Source organism: Anomaloglossus baeobatrachus, chromosome 6, assembly GCF_048569485.1.
Source record: "Anomaloglossus baeobatrachus isolate aAnoBae1 chromosome 6, aAnoBae1.hap1, whole genome shotgun sequence".
Taxonomy (NCBI): Eukaryota; Metazoa; Chordata; class Amphibia; order Anura; family Aromobatidae; genus Anomaloglossus; species Anomaloglossus baeobatrachus.
The window spans coordinates 422,313,427-422,338,798 of record NC_134358.1 but is presented as its reverse complement, the minus strand read 5'-3'; the positions used below and the strand labels follow the sequence as shown (position 1 = coordinate 422,338,798).

General features: G+C 43.0%; 1 protein-coding gene across 1 annotated transcript in view; it reads left to right on the top strand.

Annotated features, from left to right (window-relative positions):
- Positions 1-25,372, top strand: part of CLEC3B (C-type lectin domain family 3 member B) — a 46,995-nt gene that overhangs the window by 9,827 nt on the left and 11,796 nt on the right. The window contains exon 2 of the mRNA XM_075316618.1: positions 15,985-16,086. Within this exon, the coding sequence (XP_075172733.1) occupies positions 15,985-16,086 (102 nt within the window). The remainder of the gene's footprint in view (positions 1-15,984; positions 16,087-25,372) is intronic.

Below are 25,372 nucleotides of genomic sequence, written 5' to 3'. Positions count from 1 at the left end.
CCATTTTGAGAGTTTAATGGAACCAACAAATGTAATGCTCAAGATTCTCAACTAGCTTAAAGGAAGGTCAGTTTTTTAGCTTCTCTAAAGAGCAAAAGTGTTTTCAGCTCTGCTAACATACTTGCACAAGGGATTTCTAAACATCCATTAGCCTTCTAACACAGCAAACACAATATACCATTAGAACACTAGAGTGCAGGTTGTTGGAAATGGTCATACACCTATATAGATATTGCATTAGAAACCAGATGTTTGAAGCTAGAATAGTCATTTATCACATTAACAATGTATAGAGTGCATTTCTGTTTAATTTCAGCTTCATTGAAAAAAAATGAGCTTTTCTTTCAAAACTAAGAAAATATCTAAGTGACCCTAAACGTTTTAACTGTAGTGTATATTAAGTTTGACAGTACAGTATGCTGAAATACAGCCCCACACGATGATGTTCCCACTCACTTCCCGTTAATTACTTAAGCGTCCGAAGGCGGGGAGAAGGAAGCAGGCGCTGACTGGTTACGGGGCTCGCGTGTCATAACAATGCCACGTGAACCCCGGGAACACGAGTTCTCACATCGCTGGAACCTCGCCGGCAGCAGAGGTGAGTATAGGCTTTGCTATTTTATGGGGGTGCACATGGGAAAAGAGAATGGGTTGTCCTAGTAGTGGACAACACCTTTTAAGCAACAGCATTAAAAAAAACCCAGTTAAATCAGTAATAAGAGACATCAGGCAATTGTTCAGAATAATGAAATAATAATTATTTCCTTGATAGTGCACATAGATGTTAACACCATGATATGTCTTAAAGTACATGTGTCAGCTATTTTTTTTTTTCTAACTAAAACCAAATATTGATTTTTTTCTGATAGTAGATTTTTTTGTTCTTTTTTCGATATATTCACAAAGTTATTAGCGTTCCGCTTTTAGATCTGACAGCTCTCTGCTGATTTTTTTCTTTCCTTAGATAACACTAAAGGGGGCTTTAGGGGGCTATCGTGCGATGCATCGTTGGGGGCACGGTTTTCGTGACGTACATCCGGCATCGTTCACGACGTTGTCTCATGTAACACCTCCGAGCGACGCAGTGTCGCTCACAAATCGTGAGTCGTGTACTCGTCGCTCGGTTTTAAAATATTGTTTATTTTACATGGCACCGGTTTATCGTACCCGGGGTAGCACACATCGCTCCGTGTGACAACCCGGGAACGATGAACTCAGCTTACCTACATCCCGCGGCACCCGCCGGCAATGCGGAAGGAAGGAGGTGGGTGGGATGTTTACGTCCTGCTCATCTCCGCTCCTCCGCTTCTATTGGCCGGCGGCTGTGTGACGTCGCTGTGACGCCAAACGTCCCTCCCCCTTCAGGAAGAGGATTTTCGCCGCCCACAGCGAGGTCGCACAGCAGGTAAGTACGTGTGACGGCGCTTTAACGACTTTGTGCGACACGGGCAACGATTTTCCTGTGATGCACAAACGACGGGGGCGGGTACAATCGCACATGCGATCGCACGATAGATCGCATTATGTGAAGCCCGCATAAGGAGTAGATTAATCATGGCAGGTTAGAGTGTGGATAGAAGGGAAATAATCTACATAAATGGGTAAAGAACAAAAAGCATGCTGCATAAAGGGAGGTTAGTACAAGCTTTTTCGTAAGCTTTAGATGGGAACTCACTCCATGAATAAAGCTGTGCTGATACATTAGAGGCACTGAAAGCAGCAGCATCTGGGATTTACATTCTGCATGTTTTACTGTGACCACAAGAGAAAAATCTCAAGGATTTCTATGAGCAGGTTGCTAATAGCATTTAGGGACATCTGAATATGAATAAAGATTGCAGAAAGAAATGTAACTTTTTTTTTTTTTAACCTAAGAATTACCACTAACGTGATTAAAGGGATTATTACGTCAGCTGGTTCAACTGATGACCTATAAAAAGATGTCTCATTACCAAGATGCCACTCAACAAACATCTTATGATGGGTAAAATCAGTAAGCTGCCTGAAGGCCTTTGCAACCTTATTGTAGCAAAATCCAAACAAAGAGCCTTATGGTTAAACCTTATGGTCTCAGTGGGGTCATGCTGGTAAGGGGTACAGTTTAACCCACCAGCATGTCCCAGAGACTGCACACTCCAAAATGCTAATATACAAAAACGAAGGAGGGAGTAAATACGTGCAATTAATTGAAAATTTTAATGTATATAAATAGTTACAAAAATGTACATGAGATAAAGAAGCATAGGTCAGGGAAGAAGTACATACATAAAGTCCCCGTAAAACATCCTACTAGCTGTTATTTATGTACTGGGAACGTGACTGGGGTGTAAAGAGTGGTATAGCATAATAGCTGCCGCTAAATGAGGTATAGGGCCAGTAAGGACAATTACTGGGGGGCTGCGTCCAGGAAAGATATAAAGTGAATGACTAAGTCATAGCAACCACCCTTGGTACTGCCAGGAATAGATGCTGCATGGGTTAAAATGTCCAGCCATAAAGGGGTGTAACGCAAGTGCATACATCAAATAGCATGGAATCACATCCATACAGTGCAAATCAGCAGACCGGGTCAGCGGACAGATGCTTACCAGCGGAGGAGGTTCAGGGGGACAACAGAGGGGGCCAAAATTTTAATATTGTAGCAAAATATACTGATAGTGCTGGCATTGGTTACAGAAGAATTTTCAAACTACTGAAGGGTCCAGTGATCACTGTTGGAGCCATAATTCAGAAGTGGAAAGAACAATTTCACCACAAACCGGCCATGAGCAAGATTTCAGACAATGAAGTGAAAAGAATTATCAGAAGAGTAGTTCAAGAGCCAAGAACTACCTGTGTAGAACTACATAAAGACCTGGAATTTTCAGGTGCAAGTCTTTCAAAGAAATAATAAGTAATGCATTCAACCTCCATGGCCTGTATGCTCGCTCACCATGCAAGACTCCATTGCTGAACAAAAAAATATGTTCAAGCGCTTTTAAAGTTTGCTCAACAACATTTAAACAAGCCTGTGAAATACTAGGAGAGTATAGTCTGGTCAGATGAGATCAAATTAGAACTCTTTGGATGTTATAATACACATTGTTTGGAGGTCAAAAGGCACAGCAGATCACTCCCAAAACACCATACCAACAGTGAAGTTTGTACATGGGAACATCATTGTTTGGGGTTGTTAAGTGGACAAATGTATCAAGAATTTTTTTCTATAAATCTTCTGCCATTTGCCAGGCTGATGAAGATGAAACGAGGTTGGACATTTCAGCAACAGAATGTTCCCAAACAGATAGCCATGGAAACTCTCAATTGGTTTTAGAGAAAGAAAATAAAGCTACTAGAATGGATGAGCCCGTCACAGGAGCTGAATCTAATAGAAAATGTATGAAAGGAATTAAAGCTAGAAGGAGCACATGGAACCTTCAGAATTTGAAGAGTGTTTGTGTAAAAGGACGGGCCAAAATCCCACCTGAACAATGCATGCTACTAGTTTCTCTATATATGAGGCATCTTGAAGCAGTCATCACCAACAAAAGTGCAACGTATAAAATACATTTCAGTGTGTCCAATACTTTTTCTCTTTGTTATTTCTTATTAAAAATCACTAAATTTATGGACATTTATGTTTGATTTATTTGCCCTTGTGGATTAGATGGGTTGTTACTGATCCCTAAATCATATTGCTGTTTGATGGTCTAGCGAAAAACCTGATGACAGCTTCCCTTTATGCTAAATTATGGTATAGTTCTATTGCCAGAATAAATAAGGAGAGAATTATTTATCAATAGGAGAAAACTTTGTCATCGGATCAGCCAAGAAAAATGTTACTTCTTTGCTAGTTAAACTGTCAAAATTCAGAATATGGATTGTTGGATTTAAAGGGAACCTGTCAGGTCCAATATCCACTCAAAACCACGAGCAGTTCTGGGTGCATATTGCTAATCCCTGCCTAATCATCTCTGTATCTAGTAGCATACATAAAGAGAGCTTTAGAAAAAGTAGTTCTAAAGATCCTTTTTGAAATGCTAATGAGCAGAGGGACTAGTTGCAAGGTTATTATTTCCCCTAACTAGTCTGCCCTCTTCGCATGTTACCATGCCCCTGTGGGCATACTAACAGGCTAATCATTGCGCAGCATCATCGGCAATGACGCTCGTACCTGTGTCACCAGCTCAGACATCGGGTTTAGGGTCAGTGCGCATGATCAGAAGTCGTGGGCACTTCTAGTTATGCGCACTAGACCTCTCTGAAGCTGGGACGTGTACACCCGGCTTCATAATGCACCTGAGCGGAAGTGCCGGGACTTCTGATCATGTACACTGACCCTAAACCTGACATCTGAGGTGGTAACAAAAGACACAGGTAAGCACATTACCGCCAATGACACTCGGCATTGAATAGTGTGTTAGCACACCCACAGGGGCGTGCTAACATGCTAAGAATCAAAGAGAAAAGCACGACCAGAAATCCAAGGTGCAAAAGGTGAAATCTTTATTAACACAGGGGTAGGTGCGGGGCGGCACGAAACAAGTGAGGGCGCAGACACCATTCACTGAACAGATTATATATACACAATTATCACAAGTTCTTTATAAACTGATGTTTTGGTCTATCCATAATGTAATGTAATCGTATACCATCAACTATTTCATATATTGCATGTAAATTACACAGAAATACACATATGATAGAACCAAAACCACCATTAACCACCAGGCAGGGCCATGTCACAATCTAATGGAGAGGAAAAATTTCCTACAATATGCATCCATCTGACTGCCTGATACTAATTAATGGGGAGAAAAAATTTCCTTAAATTCCCATCTATTAGAGTCCTATAATCAAATTGAAACAATATTAGGACAATAATAGTAGCAGTGACATATCCAAAAGGCTCAGGAGACTAAGCACCAAGGCTTGTATAAGTAAGAATAGACAGGTGGCACATTTTTACCTGGAAGGCAATGGTGGTCAGAGGGAGGTGTTCAGAGAGAGGTCTTGTCTGCGTCCTTCCCGCCGGCCGTTTCGGCTATGCAGCCTTCGTCAGGGGTATCTGGTAAATCATGGTGTGGCTGTGGCTCTTTTTTTATACTAACATGCTAAGAAGGCTGACTAGTTGGGGGGAAATAACGCCCTTGCAACTAGTCCATGCGCTTATTAGCATATCATAAAGGATCTTTATAAATACTTTCTCTACATATCTCTTTATGTATGCAAGTATATGCTGGGGCAGTCAGGCAGGAATTAGAAATATTCACCCAGAACTGCTCGTGGTTTTGAGTGGATATTGGACCTGACAGGTTCCCTTTAACTGTTCTTTATGATTGTTCATCAATAGTTATCGATCTGCAGAGTGACCTTGCCGGGTAGATCACTTGTGTCTCACGGTTATTTATTCATTGAATGGCTTCATTATTGCAGTATTTTATGATGGAATTGCTCAGTCAGTGTTTAAAAGAATATAGTGATCTACTGTAAATACTGTATTCTACCCACATCAAAATTGAAATTGCAGCACAAAGGAGGGAAAGTTGTGGAATTATAGCAATCACAAGATCGATCTTTATGTTTCTGATACGGAAAGGATTAAAAAGAATGGAGACACATTTTTCAAAACAACGCGATTAATTACTTATGAATGGCTTGGCTATAAATCCAGTGATTTTCATAACTCCATGACTATTTTCTCTGGGTCTTGCAATTTCAGTGCTGAAGAGTATGTTCTCTTTGCTACATTCTTTTGAAATGGGACAATTAATAGTATAATTTTTATTGTCTAGCATTTTTGTCATTCACACACAAGTACAGAATAAAAAAAAGTGGAATGCAAAAAAAACATAGGAGACAGCAAAATGAGCTAGCTACCAATAACTTAGTGTAAAGTATGATACCGTAGTTGTGAGCTGCTGTATCAGGTATATCTCAGACTACACAACACAAATGTATAAATCTGAGTTTAAAGGCTCTGTCACACACACAGATAGATCTGTGGCAGATCTGTGGTTGCAGATACATTGTGGACAATCAGTGCCAGGTTTGTGGCTGTGCACAAATGGAACAATATGTCCATGATTTCACTGCAACCACAGATCTGTTTTGTACTGTTAATGATTGTTGTACGTATACCCTCTTTCACTTGTAAAGCGCCATGGAATAAATGGCGCTATAATAATAAATAATAATAATCTGCCAAAGATTTATCTGTGTGTGTGACGGGGCCTTAAGGCCGCTTTACACACTGCGATATCGGTACCGATATCGCCAGTGTGCGTACCCGCCCCCATCGGTTGTGCGACACGGACAAATCACTGCCCGTGTCACACAACATCGCCCGGACCCGTCACACGGACTTACCTTCCCTGCGACGTCGCCGTGACCGGCGAACCGCCGAACATCCCGCCCACCTCCTTCTTTCCGGATTGTGGCCGGGACGCAGGTAAGGAGAGCTTCCTCGTTCCTGCGGTGTCACACGGAGCGATGTGTGCTGCCGCAGGAACGAGGAACAACTTCGTTACTGCTGCAGTAACGATTTTTGAGAATGGACCCCCATGTCGCCGATGAGCGATTTTGCACGTTTTTGCGACGATGCAAAATCGCTCATAGGTGTCACACGCAACGGCATCTCGTAGCGTGTAAAGCCCGCTTTAAGGAGATGTGCACAAATAAAACAACTTTCTGAAGATACTATAACAGTGGGGATAGGCTCGGAATAGCCCACTCAAGAGTACTTGATATTTAGACATGATGGTGTATTTTTCTCTATGGTATCCATGGTCTTTTAAACTGACATTGTACATTCCTGAGCAGTTCTCTTTTTTTATAATCCAATATTTACCGGCTATCTACATTCTTATGCACAATATCACATTGCCCTGTGAGTGGGTCCCACCCTATTTCTCTTCTGGTTAGTATGTCTGTGTTTGAATTAGTTGATTTTATTTAAAGGAAATCTGTCAGGTGATTTTGTAGTACAATACTATTACTAGCTTTAAATAGGGCTTAAAGGGAATCTATCAGCAGATTTTTACCTCCTAGTCTGAGAGCAGCATAATGTAGAGACAAAGACCCTAGTCCAGGAATGTGTCACTTACTGGGCTGCTTATTGTACTTTTGATGAAATCACAGTCTAATCAGCAGTAGATTATCATTAGAGGTCTACTTGGAATGCTATCAGGTAGTCCAGCATATTCATGAGCTCTGTATAACTGCTAGATCTACAGCAGAGAAAACATTGATTTTATCAAAATGACTGCAAACAGCTAAGTAAGTGACACATCACTGGAATCAGGGTCTCTGTGTCTACATTAAGCTGCTCTCAGATCGGGTAGCAAAAACCAGTTGACAGATTCCCTTAAAGAAGACCTTTCAGGATCAGTAACTTTTATAGCTCTACCTCTTCCTGTTACCTTATTTTTAAGCTTTGTAGAATTCAGTTTGACTTACTAGCTAGACAAGCATATGTAAATGCAAACTGCATATTCACTGCTCCCTTCTCCCACCTCTCAGTGCTAGTATCAGTGATAGTATATCTGAACTGAATTTGCACTGCTGCCCCCATACTCCAACCTTTCAGCAGTGATAGTGAATGCACCCAGAGGTGGGAAGGAAGAGCAGTGAATATGGAGTTTGTATTTACATATGCTTGATTGGCTACAAGTCACACTGAATCATACCAGAAGTTACTTAGGGTACCGTCACACTTTAGCGACGCTCCAGCGATCCCACCAGCGATCTGACCTGGTCAGGATCGCTGGTGCGTCGCTACATGGTCGCTGGTGAGCTGTCAATCATGCAGATCTCACCAGCGACCAGTGACCAGCCCCCAACCCCCAGCGACGCGTGGAAGCGATGCTGCGCTTGGTAACTAAGGTAAATATCGGGTGACCAAGCGCTTGGTTACCCGATATTTACCTTGGTTACAGCTTACTGCAGGCTGCCAGAAGCCGGCTCCCTGCACATTCAGATCGTTGCTCTCTCGCTGTCAAACACAGCGATGTGTGCTTCACAGCAGGAGAGCAACGTCCAAAAAATGAACCAGAGCAGAGTGTAACGAGCAGCGATCTCACAGCAGGGGCCATATCGCTGCTCAGTGTCACACACAGCGAAATCGCTAATGAGGTCACTGCTGCGTCACAAAAACCGTGACTCAGCAGCGATCTCGCTAGCGATCTCGCTATGTGAGAAGTACCCTTTATTCTGAAAGATCTCCTTTATCCCTATTCAAAGATAACATTAGTATTGTTCTACAAAATCACTTGACAGATTCCCTTTAATTACCTTTTAGAGTTCTTTATGTCCATTTTCATGAATCTTTAATAAATGCAAATGTTATATTTGGGTTGCATCTTTTTGCATAGTTTGCCTTCTCTCTAAATCACAATCTTTATATAGCTAATATATGAGGAGTAAATCTGTAAATCTATAGATGTAATGGATAATATTTTGTATATTGGCTGTGAGTATATTCTGTTTATTGTATATAGGGTGTATTGGGAAGATTATATGTGTGTGTGTGTGTGTGTGTGTGTGTGTGTGTTTTTCTTTTCTGTAAATATATAAAATAAGATATATCAATGTCGTTATGACAAAGTTCTGCCACAATCACGTTATAGCAGTTGTCCAGCCTTTGCACACAATTTTCTCTTTCCAGGGATAGTTTTAATAATAATGCAATGAGGTATATTATTTTACTCTAAGCATAAGCAACTCCAGTATTCTGCAAAAGGACAGGAAACGATGTTGTCTCATTTTTTTCCTTTCCTGACTGCTGGGGCATCTGATTGGCTGTAATGCCATCTCAGCACATCTGTTAAGGCTCTAAGGGGTACTTTGCACACTATGACATCGCAGGTGCGATGTCGGTGGGGTCATGTCGAAAGTGACGCACTTCCTGCATTGCTCTCGACATCGTAGTGTGTAAAGCCTAGATGATACGATTAACAAGCGCAAAAGCGTCGTAATCATATTATCGGTGTAGCGTCGGCGAAAACCATAATTACCTTGCTGCGACGGTCCGATGTTGTTCCTCGTTCCTGCGGCAGCACACATCGCTGTGTGTGAAGTCGCAGGAGCGAGGAATATCTCCTACCTGCTTCACCGCGGCTCCTGTCGGCTATGCGGAAGGAAGGAGGTAGGCGGCATGTTTACATCCCGCTCATCTCCGCCCCCCGCTTCTATTGGCCACCTGCCGTGTGACGTCGCTATGAGGCCGCATGGCCCGCCCCCTTAATAAGGAGGCGGGTCGCCAGCCAGAGCGACGTCGCAGGGCAAGGTGAGTGCATGTGAAGCTGGCGTAGCGATAATGTTCGCTACGCCAGCTATCACCACATATCGCTGCTGCGACAGGGGCGGGGACTATCGCGCTCGGCATCGCAGCATCAGCTTGCGATGTCGTAGTGTGCAAAGTACCCCTTACTGCTACAACCAATCACAGCAAGTTAGCTACCAAAGAATGGAACTTTGTTGCTTGGTGTGAACTAGGGAGGATACTTTCAGAATACAGCAGGTTGCACATCAGGAATGAGACCAGACAATGTCGGGGAACTAGATTTTATTATCAAATTGGGTTGAAATAAGAAATGCAAAGTGATTTGGAGCGATATCACACAGCATCACTGATGTACTGACAGATCTGTCGCTGAGTCAACACAATGACTAACAAACATCTACAATTCTAGCCTTCTCTTTGACCTAGTTTGGCACCAAAACTAACGGATGTAGAAACACTTCACACCAAGAATGTTTGCGTGGGCCCTGAGCTCAGGACTTAAGGTTCCAATAATCCGGTACAGGAATATCAGGTTGGTTGAAGGGGTTATCTGTAAATTCAAATGGAGGATGACCGACATCCATCCGGAACAATTACCACAGGAACGGGTTCAACAAAGGCGTTTCGTGCCAGCTCGCTTGCCCAATGTGGCACTAACACCTCTCACACGCTCAACAGACCGTCCTTATCAGATCAAGTACTCTCGATAAACAGCCTGAGAGTAGCTCACCACACATCTACTCTGCGGGCCTGGTCAACACACTGGCCTATATCTGACCACACAATCTTTTTCCAAACCTGTGCAGAGAACCTCCCGGTGGACAGGAGGGAACACTGCAGACATCAGCTCCACACTCACACTGGTACAAACCATCACAGTGCTTTTCTCCTGATCACTTTTTTTTTTTTATTAAACCATCCCTGCCACTCAGAAATTTTCTGTGTTATTAACTTTCCATTTATGTGTAGAGAATGTATGCAATACTTCACTATTTCATATAGCTTGAAAAAAATGAAATGGGTGGTCCACTACTAGATCAATTCCTTCTCATTCCCCATGTTTGGCTCCATGTACTTTCCTCCCGAGCGGGCGCCATTCCGGTCGTTCTGGGGTTCGCATTACCAGGGCTCACGTGAGATTGTGATGTCACACGAGCCTCGTGCCCAATCACCGCTGGCTTCTCTCTATCCACTTTTGGATATATGAGAACTCAACAGGAAGTGGGAGCTGAGGCTGGTGGCTCACTTCCTGTTGATTACTCACAGATCCTCAGGCAGGGAGAGAGAAGCCTACGGGTATTGAGCAAGAGGTTTGCATGACTTCACAATCTATATATAAGAATTTTATTTTTATGGGGAATGGGAAGGAGTTGTCCACTATTTGGCTACTGATTTCCACCAGAAACAGAACACTCTTTTGACTTCTGTCAGGTAAATGGGGGCACAGTTTATTTATGAAATGGTCACCACAAACGTAGGGAGAATTGAGCTTTAAAAGAAATTGTTGACTATAGAATAAGGTAGATATTGCATGATGCCTGCCAAGTGTGGTGCAATTTTTGTTACATTTTCACCATTTGAAGTTCCCTGTATTCATAAATAGCGATGGTCGAAACCAAACTATACTGTAAAGTTTGGGGTCCGTGCACAGACTGGGAACAAGGACTTCTCAGGGACATCCGTGTTACTGTTCGGGTTTGACCACCTGGCTAATGATAGAAATAAAAAATAATAGGAAAAGATATAAAATAAGGATTAAAGCAGGACTGTTAAACTTACCAACCTTCCCTGCGGCAGTAATACTACTTCTGGGTCCGCTCATTGTCTCTCATACATATTCACTGCCTCCCCCGCCTACCGTCAGTCCTGGCTTCTGTGATTGGTCGCAGTAAGACCACGCTCTCTCACCTTGTGTGACAGGGTCTGTGATTGGTTGCAATCACATGCTGTTTACATCCCTATAGTGTGTGAAAATAAATTTAAAAAAAATGTAGGATCCCTCCATATTGTGATACCCAGCGCAGGTAAAGCAAACGGCTACAGGCTGTAGCCCCCATCGGTGTGCTTATCTTGGCTGTGTATCAAAATAAGAGGGACCCTATGTGGCTTTTTAAAAAATTATTTAAATAAATAAGTTAAAATACAGTGTGCGGTGCTCCCAGTTTTGATACCTACCCATGAAAAAGCAGACAGCTGGGGACTGGTATTCTCATAGTTATTGGGCTCCACCCAGGTTAAAAATCATCCTGCAGCAACCCAGAATTCTAACACTTTACCTGGCTCATCTCGATTACCCTAGTGCAGTGGCAATTGGGGTAATATAAAATATTATTATATAAAACCCTCACCGTGGCCCTGATCCACTCCTGACTCAACTACTGTAAATCTCTATTAATTGGTCTCCCCCTAACTAGACTCTCTCCTCTACAGTCCATCCTTAATGGAGAAGCCAGGGTCACCTACCTGGCTAGCCGCTACTCGGATGCCTCTTCTCTGTGCCAGTCATTGCACTGGCTGCACATATATCACATGATCCAATTCAAACTGCTTGTTCTCACCCACAAAGCTCTCTACAGTGCAGAACCCCCCTACATCTCCACCCTCCTCCTGTCTATCACCCCACCTGTTCTCTACGCTCTGCAAATAACTTTCGACTAACATCCACTCTAATCCAAACCTCCCACTCCTGGATCCAAACTTCTCCAGAGCTGCACCAATCTTCTGGAACGCTCTACCCCAAGAAGCTAGGACAAATCACAACTTATTCAGCTTCAGACGCTCCCTAAAAACGCATCTTTTTAGGGTGGCCTATCACACTCCCTAGCTCAACTAAATTCACATAGTCCCTCCACATCTTCTCAGAACATAATCCCACTTCAAACTCCCTGGCACCCAAATGCATCTCAAGGTTCTGGCCAACTGGTCCAGGCAGCCATTATCTATCCCCCATTTCCTTGAGATGGCTGGATTGCCATTGTAAATAAGCACTTGTACCTTGCCCCTCCCCCCATCTCATTGTAGATTGTAAGCTCTCACGAGCAGGGTTGTCTCTTTTTTTTCTTCTAATTATTGTATTTTTTATAACTGTTATTTGTTTTGTATATGAACCTCCTGAATTGTAAAGCGCTGCGGAATATGTTGGCGCTATAGAAAAAAATATTTATTATTATTATTATTATGATGGGGTTAATGCCAGCTGTCATTTGTCAAAAATCACAGCTGCCACCTTGCCCTGGATTAGTAATGGGGAGGGCATCTGAGACCCTCATTACTAAGGCTATAAGTCAAAAGAACTAAGCGCAAAACACACAGAAATAATCCTTTATTTAACTAAAACCCAAACACACTCTCTTTTACCAATTTATTAACCCCTAAAACACTCTGTAGGTTGGACATAGTCCACACCACAAAGTCTCACATCGATCCCGGCTACATACTTAAGTCTCAGCGCTCAGGCACATTAGAGATAATGACCACCCACTACGGCTTCAGGCAGAAACCGAATAAGCCGCAGCTGTGAGTGATTACGTCACTGAGTTTTTCTGCGGTCAGAGCTGGGACCACAGGTAAACCCACCTCACTTTAAATCATTGAACCCAGTGACCTCACCTCAGGTGAACTTATTGAGTTCAATGAGACCTGCATATTCTGGCAAAAAAATTGCTTTTTTTTGCCAAGAGATGCAGATTTGGTGCTGGAATTTATACACCAAATTCCTGCACCTATCTCTTAGCAAAAAATTCATCAAGACGTGATATGGTTTTGGTGCTATTTTTTTGCCAGGAGATACAGATTTGATTGAGGAATTTGATGTATAAATTCCAGCACCAAATCTGCATCTCCTGGCAGAAAACCGCAACTGAATTGCATTTTTTTGCCCAGAGATGCATATTTGATGCTGAAGTTTATACATCAAATTCCTGCATTAAATCTGCATCTTCTAGCATAAACCGCATCAAAACATGTTTTTTTTTTACCAGGAGATGCAGATTTGGTGCAGTAATTTGATATGTAAATTCCAGTACTAAATCTGCATCTCCTGGCAGAAAACCGCATCACGGTTTGATACATTTGTTTGCCAGAAGATGCAAATTTGGTGCAGGAATTTGGTGTATAAATTTCAGCCCCAAATTTGCATCTCCTGGCTGAAAACAGCACCAGGAAGGTGTAACTAAAAACCACTGTTTTTGTGTGCTTTTCTGCCAGGAGATGCAGATTTGATGGTGCAATTTATACAATAAATTCCTGCATCAAATCTGCATCTCCAAGCAAAAAAAACACATCAAAAACTCATCAAAACTGCTTTGCATTTTGAAGCCTTTCTTTTTGCTAGAAGATACAGATTTGGTGCAGGAATTTGGTGTATACATTTCAGCAACAAGTCTGCATCTCTTGGCAAAAAAATGCAGTTTAGATGCAGTTGTCTGCCAGGAGATGCAGATTTGGTGGAGAAATGTCTGCACCAGATTTCTGCACCAAATTTGCATCACCTGGCAGAAAACCGCACCGAGACATCATCAAAGCTGTGTTTTTTGTGCGCTTTTCTGCCAGGAAATGCAGATTTCGTGCTAGAATGTATACACCAAATTAATGCACCAAATTTGCATATCCTGGTAAAGAAATGCATCAAAACCGCATTGTGTTTTGCTGCGTTTTTTTGCTAGGAGATACAAATTTTGTGCAAAAATGTCTGCTCCAGATTTCTGCAGCAAGTGTGCATCAACTGGCAGAAAACCGCACCAAAACGTCGTCAAAACTGTTTTTTGTGCGGTTTTCTCCTGGGAAATGCAGATTTGGTACTGTAATTTATACACCAAATTCCTGCAACAAATCTTCATCTCCTGGCCGAAAACCACACTTATTTGCCAATAGATGCAGACTTGGTGCAGGAACTTGGTATATAAATGTCAGCACCAAATCTACATCTCCTGGCAGAAAACCACATCATAATTGCATCGCATTTTGATGCATTTTTTTTGCCAGGAGAGGCAGTACTGCTGCAGAAATTTGGTGTAGAAATTCCAGCATCAATATGGCATTTCTTGGCAAAAATACCCCGCTATTTTCTGCCAGGATATGGAAGTCTCATTGAACTGCCTTCACCTGCGGTAAGGTCACTGAGTTCATGTGAGGTGAGTTTACCTGTTGTCACAGGTGGTGTACTGTGGAAACCTCCAGCTGTGACCATAGGTAAATTCAGTGATGTCAGTGCTCACAGCTGTGGTTTAGTCAGTGTCTGCCTGAAGCCGCAGTGGGCGGTCATGCTCTTGTGGCGCCCCTGAGTGTCAGGTGCCAAAGAGTACTACATCTAACCCTGGATTCCTGGAAGGCCAGTGCTGGTAAAACACCACAAACACACACATCCACACCCTTTTCCCCAGACTGGGTGACAAGCTAGAGATGGAACTGATGGATGGCCACTTATTGGTCGGGACCCATCCAATCCACTAGTTAGAAACCAGGGAGAAGGATGGGCAAGTAAGTGGAGTGGACAGACATCTTGTCAGATAGTGAGAAGTCAGACAGAAAGTTAGTCAAAAGTCAGTACACAGACGGAAAGTGTAAAGTGACTAGCTGAGAAAAAGGAGTACAGTCGCTGGGAGAGTGTGTGTGAGTACTCACAGGACTGAGCACTGGCGGGGCACAGGGCCCTAGTTCAGGAGGACGCTACAAGTTCATCTGATAAATACCTCCCGGTGAGGGGACCATCAAGGATCTCACCGACATTAGTGTCCGGGGCACAGCAGCAAAGAGGGAACCTGGGAACCTGGACAGAGAGGTTCAAGCTGCATGCCGTACGGGCCAAGACAGTGACAACAGGAGGGGACCCTTAAAACACTCCAGGCCACGGGCACCCACCAACTACAGACGGGTGCAAGGAAGTAAAGCTCACCCGGTCACTACACCAGCACTGGAACAAAGGGAATACCAGATTAGTAAAGACCAGCACCAGCCAGGTTGCAGCAACTCCAAACCAGTGAGTAAAGCACAAGTTAAACCGCAGCCCCTGTGTTGTCTGAATTCTTCCTGCACCTCTGCATCAGTATACTACTACTACCATCATCCTCCTGGGGTCTAGCTCTACTTGCGGAGAGCCATCGAATCTAAGCTGCCTAATACCACCAGCCCCAGCAATGAGAGACTTTGCGGCTGCGGCTTTCCCCATATAGCCGCATTCTGCAAGTGGCGTCACGAAAAACACTTTTATTTTTATTTTTCCCTTGTACAAACTGCCCTTTCAAGAGACTCCCAGGGTCACAGAACCGGGTAACGGCCACCCAGTGAAATATCCCAGTAATATGCAGCCCAGGACCGAGTACCCCAAAGCCCTGGGGTGCGTTATCAAGTTTTGGAACCTAGTCAGTTGCATCGAAGGTAACTGCTGATAGGACTTGCTACTTGCTGCAGACAGTCATGCATACAATCAGAGCTAGAGGGGGCATGAGAACATTTTATATGGTGATGTGGGCTAGGCTAGCGTGGTAGAAAGGATTTCACAAATGTGCTGAAGTTTCTCTTTATGTGTCACCTATTTATCATCAGTTTCTTTAGATGTGAAATTAGCTTCATTTAAAAGTTTTTATCCAACTATAGGTCTGTGATCTGGACCATATGGCAAAACCACTGGACTAAATATTCCCCTTTATACATGTCAATTATTAACAGGACAGGGCTCGCCAGTCTTTGAGCCTATGACAAGTCATTGTACTTTGCTTTTTTAGCAGATGGAGTCAGCATGAAAATGCATGAAGAGTTAAAGAAAGAATTGCAAGAACTTGAGCAGGAGGTGAAGCACCTGAAGGAACAAGTGGCCTTGCAGACAAGTAAGTGATGCATTGTATAACCCATGAACCGTTTGCAAAGTTGGTTTATTTTATAATTGATGCAGCTTTTCCATATTCATAAATGTGCTCTTTAATGGAGACATGGCAGACGAGCAGGACAAATAGAACCTATTCTGACCAAGTGCCTTTGGTTTGCTGGTGGGCCTGGTATTGACATCACTGACTTGTCAATCTACTTTCTCATAATTAATTTTATTTACCTGTTAATGATTGAGATTGTAGAATAAGTGGACTCTTCCATTATAACCCCTATTTTTAATTTTTTATGTGTCCTATATGTCATACAATGTGACATAGGTAGGCGGCCGACCATTTCAATACCCAACTTGCTGATTACAACTAGTTGCAAATGTCTGTTAGCATCTGTCTTAAGCCTGCTTTACACGGTACGATCTATCGTGCAATTTCACGATCGATCGTACCCGCCCCTGTGGTTTGTGCGTCACGGGCAATTAGTTGCCCGTGGTGCACAAAGTCGTTAACCCCCGTCACACGAACTTACCTGCCGTGTGACGTCGCTGTGGGCGGCGAACGTCCTCTTCCTGAAGGGGGAGGGACGTTCGGCGTCACAGCGACGTCACACAGCGGCCGGCCAATAGAAGCGGAGGGGCGGAGATGAGCGTAAACATCCCGCCCACCTCCTTCCTTCCGCATAGCCGGCGGGTGCCGCGGGACGGAGGTAAGCTGCTGTTCATCGTTCCCGGGGTGTCACATGGAGCGGCGTGTGCTACCCCGGGAACGATGAGCAACCGGCGCCATTTTAATTAAACGAGATTATGAACCCAAGCGACAAGTACACGACTCACGATTTGTGAGCGATACTGCATCGCTCGGAGGTGTCACACAGCCCGACGTCGCAAGCGATGCCGGATGTGCGTCACAAAAACCATGACCCCGACGATCTATCGCACGATAGATCGTCTCGTGTAAAGCACCCTTTACTGACGTGGGACAACCTTGTAATGTTGCTTTCATATACAGTTTTTAATTTATTTTTTTAAAGTAACATTTTTGCACTCTCTTATTTTGTGGTTACCTCACTTGCCTTGCATTTCCTTTTGGAAGGGGGATGGGGCTTTTTAGCTTTTTTTTCTCTCCAAACACATTTTTGGTTTTCATTTTTTCATCCACATTCTGGATATCCATTAATGTTTTTTTAAAGCAAGTCCGTCACCAGATTTCTCTTTACAAGCTATCTGTCTAATACTGAGTATTTTAAAAACTGAACTTCTTAAGTTTTCTCCCTCTACTAACTTCAAAACTGTAAAAACTGTTAGGGCTTCTTCAGATGTCCGTTCAAATCGCTCTGAGAATGGACCAATGCATTGCCTTGGTCACAAGTTTCCTGACCTGAGCATGACAGCTTTATATACGTCTATACCATTTTGCACGGAGGTCTAAAGGCTGCTTTACACCAGACAATCTATCGTGCGATAGATCGTCGGGGTCACGGTTTTTGTGACGCACATCCGGCATCGCTGGCGATGCCGGCCTGTGTGACACCTCCTAGCGACGCAGTATCGCTCACAAATCGTGAGTCGGGTACTGCTCGTTAGGTTTCATAATATCGTTTAATTTGGTTGATCATCGTTTCCGTGGTAGCACACGCCGCTCCGTGTGACACCACGGGAACGATGAGCAGCTCACCTGCCTCCCGCGGCCGCCGCCGGCTCTATGTGGAAGGAAGGAGGTGGGCGGGATGTTTACATCCTGCTCATCTCCGCCCCTCCGCTTCTATTGGCCGGCGGCCGTGTGACGTCGCTGTGACGCCGAACGTCCCTCCCACTTCAGGAAGTGGACGTTCGCCGCCCACAGCGAGGTCGCACGAGAGGTAAGTATGTGTGACGGGGGTTACTGACTTTGTGCGACACGGGCAGCGATTTGCCCGTGACGCAGAAAGGACGGGGGCGGGTACGATCGATTGTGAAATCGCACAATCGATCGTACCATGTAAAGCAGGCTTAAGGCTAGGTTGACGCTGCGTTTTTGTGCGTTTTTGGCCGCTAAAAACGCACAAAAACGCACCTACGTTGAAAAAACGCATCAAAAACTCATGCATTTTTGCCGCGATTTGGTGCATTTTTGGCTGCGTTTTGCTGCGTTTTTGATCTCTGCGTTTTGCTGCGTTTTTCCAATGCATTGCATGGGGGGAAAACGCAGAAAAACGCAAGAAAGAACTGACATGTCCATTTTTTTTTTTTTACTCAAAAACGCAGGTAAAAAAAACAGATGTGTGCGGACAGCAAAAATGAAAACTCATAGACTTTGCTGGGGAAGCAAAGTCCTGCAGTTTTGAGGCCAAAAACGCACCCGAAAAACGCGAAAAAACGCCGCGAAAAACGCACTGTGCGCACATAGCCCAAAGCAGCTTTTATTGTTGATCTGATTCCTACTCGCCTTGATAATTGCAACTTACTACTAATCAGTTTTTTTCTCAATAAATTCTGCCTTCTCCAAAATATCTTGCATGCAGGAGTCAGGTTCATATTTCTCTCCAGCTGCTAAACTGATGCCTCATCCCTGTGCCAGTAATTGCACTGGTAACCCATCCACTAAATGATTTATCATAAACTTATAACACTCACCCACAAAGCTCTCCACAGTTCTGCACCACTGTACATTTCTTCCCTCATCATTATTAAACACCCTACTCATGCTCTCCATTCTGCTAAAGATAGACTGACAAGCAAAAGGGTAACAATGTTTTGAACTTTTGAATTTCAGGCTCCATATCTCATTATCCACTATAGTTTTGAGCGTGAGACTCCCATCATTTTATAGACAATTATCTTGGCTATCTCATACATAAATTTGACTTGATGCTTCTGCCTTGGGAGGGGCCATGCCCTGGTTTGAATACTTCCAGATCAGGTGTATCTTGACCGGACCAGGCCAGGAGGCACTTTATGCTGCCCTTCCCTTCCTCATTCGAAAAGCTCTTTCGGAAGAGGCTCTGGGACATACCCTGTCCCTTATCTATAATCTTTTGATCCAGAAGGGGAATGTGGACGAGCTCAAATTTGTGGGGGGATGGAGTAGAGACTTGGGCGTGACTTTCCGGGTTGAGCAATGGAGGACCGCTTTTCTTTTCACCCACAAATTTTCTAGGGCTTGTTCGGTCCAGGAAAAGGGTTAAAAAATTCTCACCCGCTGGTACCGCTGCCCTCATGTCCTACACGCAATCTTCCCTTCAGTGTCAGACAGATGTTGGCAGTGTAATCACGAGAGGGGGGATATGTTGCATATATGGTGGAGCTGTAGCCTCATTAAGCCTTTTTGGAGTGGAGTCTTCTCGGCATACAATAGCATTAGCAGGGAGGCCCTCTCTGGTTCTCCACAAATCGCTCTCTTATCTATCCTACCGGGGTCTGTTAAATCTCAGAAAATGGGACTATTGCGGTTTTGCCTAGCGGCTGCCCGAGCCTTAATCCCCAGACACTGGAGGTCCACCCATGCCCCCGCCTTGGATGAGTGGCTTGGGGAGATGGCCTCCCTTTACAGAATGTAGAGTCTCACTGCTGAAATTCAGGACGCTACTGAAAAATTTATTAAGATCTGGAGTTCCTGGGTCATTTTTTTGGTTTCTCCGGACTTCAGGTCCCTCTTTGGGGCGAGTTGAGACTCTACCTAGATTTTCCCTGCTAGCTATTCCCGACCCTTCCTTGCCCTTCCCCATGATCCTTTTCCCCGTCATCATTCACTTTGTCTACCGACCTCTTCCTTTCTCTCTTTATCTCTTTTCCTTCGACTGACCATTATGTGCCTCTATGGTATGAATGGTATATCTTTGCTGTTTATGTTATAGTTTATGGATTTTATACTTTTATAATGGTTCATGCCAGATTGATATAAATGTTCTTAAATGTTCTTTATTGTAACAAACTGTATATGGCTACAACCATGCAAAGCCTTTCATGTTTCATTGCATGGTTGCATTTGTTTTTTTGGTTTTGTCTCTATTTGTGGGTTTGCCTTGGTCTGCAGCCCTGCTTATTGTAACCAACCTTAATTTTTCAATAAAAAAGAGATTATACATAAATTTGACTTGAAACGATTTAGCATATGATTAGTTATACAGATTCTTGTCAGGTCTCTGCATTGTTACTGTTTTGTTCCTAAAAATCCAAATGACAATTTTTACTATATTGTCAATACTTTTTAAATCCACACTGTCTGAATCCTTCATGCTCTCTATCAGATTCAAACATGTCTTAACTTAAATCTGATCCCAGATCTCGTCTCCACGGTCACAAAGTTGGCTCATAGTGGCTGACTCACTTGGGTATGTCTAAAGCTTTTTCTTCAACTCTATTCACAAGTGTTCACTTGGGTTGAGGTCTGAGGACTGTGGGGGCTAATCCAGCACCTCTACTTCCTTGTCATTGATCCATTCCTTTGCCAATCTTAACGTATGCTTCGTGTTGTAGTCCTGCTGGAACACTGTTGTCCTTTTCATACCCATAGTACTCCAGTGTATGAAGTAACTTGTTTTGAAGGATACTCACATATAGCTCAGCATTGAGACCACAATCGATCAAGTATCCAATGCTTTTGGCTGTGAAACAACCCCATATCATCAGGCTTCCTGCACTAAATGTAACAGTTCCTTCAGTTTCAGTTTCCCTATCCATTAGCCCCCTTTTATTTTGTTTCTTCTAGACCCATTTGCACTGATCAGAGCCTAATCCATTGACTTTTGTCTCATCGCTCTAAATCCCCCATTTCCAGTCGTCTATGGTCCAGTTTTTGTATTTTGCAAATTCGAGCCAAAGTTTGTTATGATATTGAAGTCAAGGCTTCTTTATCTTTTTTCAGGTCACCATGCCAGACTTGTGTGACATGCATTGCACGGTGCTTGAATGGACGTCTGTAATCTCACAATTATGAAGAATATGATTCACCTCCAGTGCCAGGTTTGTCACGCCAGAACTGGTAGACCTTTTGATAAGCCAACTTGTTGACTCCAATATTTTTCCTGGATGTCCACCTCATCGCTTTTAATGAATGGATGAACTTAATAGCACATTCTTCCAACTGACATGCCACTCCCATCATGCAGTTTGTCAAATCTTTTTGGCGAGAAACCACTATCGAAGAGCTGGAAGATGCTGTTTTTCTTTTCTTGGGAAATCATCCTCATTGCTGGTCCTTGATTCGAGCCAGTGAACTTTCATTTGGGAATCAACCTAATAACACACTGAGCTATTAAGGAATGTGAGAACAGGTTATAATTTGTAGTATACAGGAAGAATTTTTTTAAACACAAGGAGCAAATCAGTAACAATGCAGAAACATGACAAGAATCTGCACAACTAATAGTATGCAAAATATCTGGAATCCACATTTATGTACGATATAGCCCAGATGATTGTCTATACACTGAACGTAGGCATATACTCAACGCTATAGTCGATTGTGAGAAATGGAGCCTGAAAAATCAAAAGTTCATAACATTGTTACCCTTTTTCTTGTCACTGTACATCACCCATAATCTAAATCTCATACTTCCTCCTCTAAGAATTTTCTTGCTGCACCAATTTTCTGGAATTAACTGCCCCAGATAATCCAGTTGATTCCCAATATCCAAAGTTCCAAGCGCTAAAACACCTCTTTTTATGCAGGCATATCGCATCACCTTACTAATGTAATTTTTCTCAGTTCTCCCTAAATTTACCTCAAAATTCGGTCCATTCTTTTATCTGTTTACCAAACAGATTGCAGCTTAAAAAATCATTATAGTGGTAAGAATATATTTTTTTATTTCCATGTCCCAATGTTATAAAAATATGTGAGGCAAATGTGGATTCAAAATACTCAGTACACCCCTATATGAACTCCTTAATTGTGATAATTTCCGAAATGGGCTAACTTGTGTTTGTTTTTTTTCCTGTTTTGGTACCTCAGGGACTCAGAAAATGTGACATAACATCCTTGCCATATACTTAACCCCCTTATGTCCAATAGCATACTGCCTTTGATGTGGCTAAGCCCTCATCTTTCTTGGCACATGACAGCTGATTTAATCAGCCATCAAGAGCCTCTAACAGCCGCGGGTGGATCCAAGATCCATCCATTACGTTACTGTTAACCAGTTAAATGACTGCGTCAATCACTGGCAGAGACATTTAACATATACTAACAGGAAGCACTTCACTGATCCCTCCCATTGACGCCCCCATCTTGTGATCACGGGGCACGAATGGGTTGTCATGTTATCCGGGGCTCAGCTGATGACCCCTGTGCCCATCATCATGATCCTCCTGTGAACACCAGCTGCGAGTTGGCATCTACAGGAGATAGTGATGTTTGCTAGACAGAGCAGTGGTGATGATGATCATAGCTTCAAGTCTCCTGAGGGGATTAATAAGTACAATAAAAAATGAAAATATTTAAAATATTAAAAAAAAAAAGGTCAATCACCTCCCTTTTGCCCCAATAAAAATACAATAAAAAATACACGTTTGGTAAATGTCTGATCTATCAAAATATAAAATAAATTAATCTGATCGATAAACAACGTAATGAGAAAAAAAATCAAAACATCAGAATTACAGTGTTTTGGTTATGACAACAATAAAATGCAATAAAAAGCTATCAAAACATCGCATCTACCAAAATATGATAAAAGTAAAAACATGAGCTCAAGATGCAAAAAATAAGCCATGACTTAACCCCAGATCCCAAAAAATGGGAACTTTACAAGTCTTGGAAACTGGTGACAATTCCCCCAAAATTTTCATCACTTAAAAAAAATAATTATAAAATTATATATATACACAGTATCTACCGTGTTTATGTATATTATATATATATATAATATATATATATATATATATATATATATATATATATAAAAACGAAAAAAAAACTATAGATGATTGGTATTTACGTCCTTGTGCTGACCTAGGGGATCATATTGTCAAGTAAGAACATGGAAAGTAACAAAACTCAAGAAATAATCATGGAATTGCACTTTTTCTTTTGCAATTTCACAGCTTTTGGAATCTTTATTCCTACTTTTCAGTACCAGAATTGCCTTTCTTCCACTCGAAGTGAGTGCTCCCTGGTCCTTAGTATTTTCTTTGGAAGGAATAAGCCATGTGCCAGTCCTTTATATTGACCACACATGTATTTATACATAGAAATGAGATCTGAGATGTCTTTTTTCTAAGCTAATCAAATCTAACTTTTTCAACCTGTCATCATATGGGAGGCCTTCCATTCCTTGTAGTAGTCTAGTTGCCCGCCTTTGAACTGACTCTTAACTTCTGAATATCCTTTTTAAAATGTGGAGCCCAAAACGAGATCCCATATTCCAGATGTGGCCTTACAAGTGATTTATTGAAGGGTAACAATACGTTGTGATCACGGGATCTAATCTTTCTTTTTATACACTCTAAATTCTTGTTTGCTTTTGCAGCTGCTACTTGACACTGAGTACTGCTGCTCAGCTTATTTGTAATGAGAATCCCCAAGTCTTTCTCCTGTTCTGTAGTCCCGAGTAGAGATGAGCCACCCCCCTAGTGTTCGAGTGCGGTTCAGTTCGTCGAATGGCGGGTGTGTTTGTCAAACGTTCAACGAACACTTTCGAACCCCATTGAAAACAATGGCAGGCAAACACATACAAACACCTAAAAAACACCTTCTAAGGTGTCCAAAAGGTGACAAATAACTTAGAAGACACCACAAACACATGGAAAAGTGACAAGTACATATACTCATGCTGAAAGAAAAGAGTTTGACGAGTAAAATGAGGAGAAGACACAGATATAGGCATGTCCTGCCCTTCTAAAATCATCTAAAACACAGCAAGGGGACTCTAACAAGAGTCTCCAGTTTTTCAAAAAATTGGGCCACAGACACCACTTAAGTGACATCAATTGTCCCACAGTTGCAAACTTAACATGTTGATTTGCATGAAGCACAATCAAAAATCCACAAGCCTTTACTCTCCCCAGGATGACACAGGGGTAGAAAAGTCCTTGCGGATCCATGACTTGTTCATCTTGATGAACGTTAGTCTGTCCACATTGTCACTGGACAGACGCGTGCGCTTATCTGTCAGCACACACCCAGCAACACTGAAGACACGTTCCGAGAGAACGCTGGCTGCGGGACACGACAAGCTCTCCAAGGCGTAAGTGGCGAGCTCAGGCTATTTTTCCAGATTGGAAGCCCAAAATGAGCAGGGCTCCAAATGCAGAGTCATGGCATCGATATTTACTTGGAGATACTCCTGTATCATTCTCTCCAGGCGTTGACTATGTGTGAGAGTTCTTGTGTCTTGTGACTTTGCAAAGGATGGTCTAAAAAATTCATGAAACGATTCCATAAAATTGCTGTTACCACCAGATATGGTGTTGCTGGTACGGTTTGAGTGATGATGACTCGACACTCCCATGGTTGGCAAGTTAGAACTGTGAGATTCACTCTGTGCACCACTGGTGTTTAGTGGAAAAGCCAATCTCATATTGTGTAACAGCTTCTGCTGATACTCCTGCATACGTGCGTCCCTTTCTATGGCTGGAATTATTTCACCAAATTTTGACTTGTACCAGGAATTGAAGACTGTGGCAATCCAGTAGTCAGCATTACTTCGGATTCTGACAATCCGATGGTCATGTTGTAGGTAGTGCAGCAAGAAGGCGCTCATGTGTCTTGCGCATCCAGGAGGACCAAGTCCTTGCTGTGTTGGTGGCGGTGAGGTGAGACTCATGCTTCCTTCCCCTGCCCTCCCCCCCAACCTCGCACAACAGAAATGTGAGCAAGGTCTCCCTCATCTGCTGAGTCTTCCATGCTCATTGTCAGTTCGTCCTCTATTTTTTCCTGGGCTCCTGCACCTTACTCAACAGTTTGGCTGCTATCATTCGCCCTTATTAATCCCTCTCCTCCACCGTCCCATGCCTGCCGCCTTGGTGCTGCTGACCGTCTGGACCTTGTAGATCTTGGTATCCTTTCCGCATATGAATCCTCCTGTACTTCCTCCCCTTCCTCTTGTCCCATCACCTGACTCCAAATACTGTTTATAGTGTGCTCCAGCATGTAAATGACTGGAATTGTCATGCTGATAATGGCATCGTCAGAGCTAAACATCTTCGTCGCCATGTCGAAACTGTGCAGAAGGGTGCATAGGTCCTTGATCTGAGACCACTCCAGCAGCAGTATTTTCCCCACCTCTGTATCTCGTTGGCCCAGGCTATACGTCATAACGTATTGCACCAGTGCTCGGCGGTGCTGCCACAGTCGCTTCAACATGTGGAGAGTC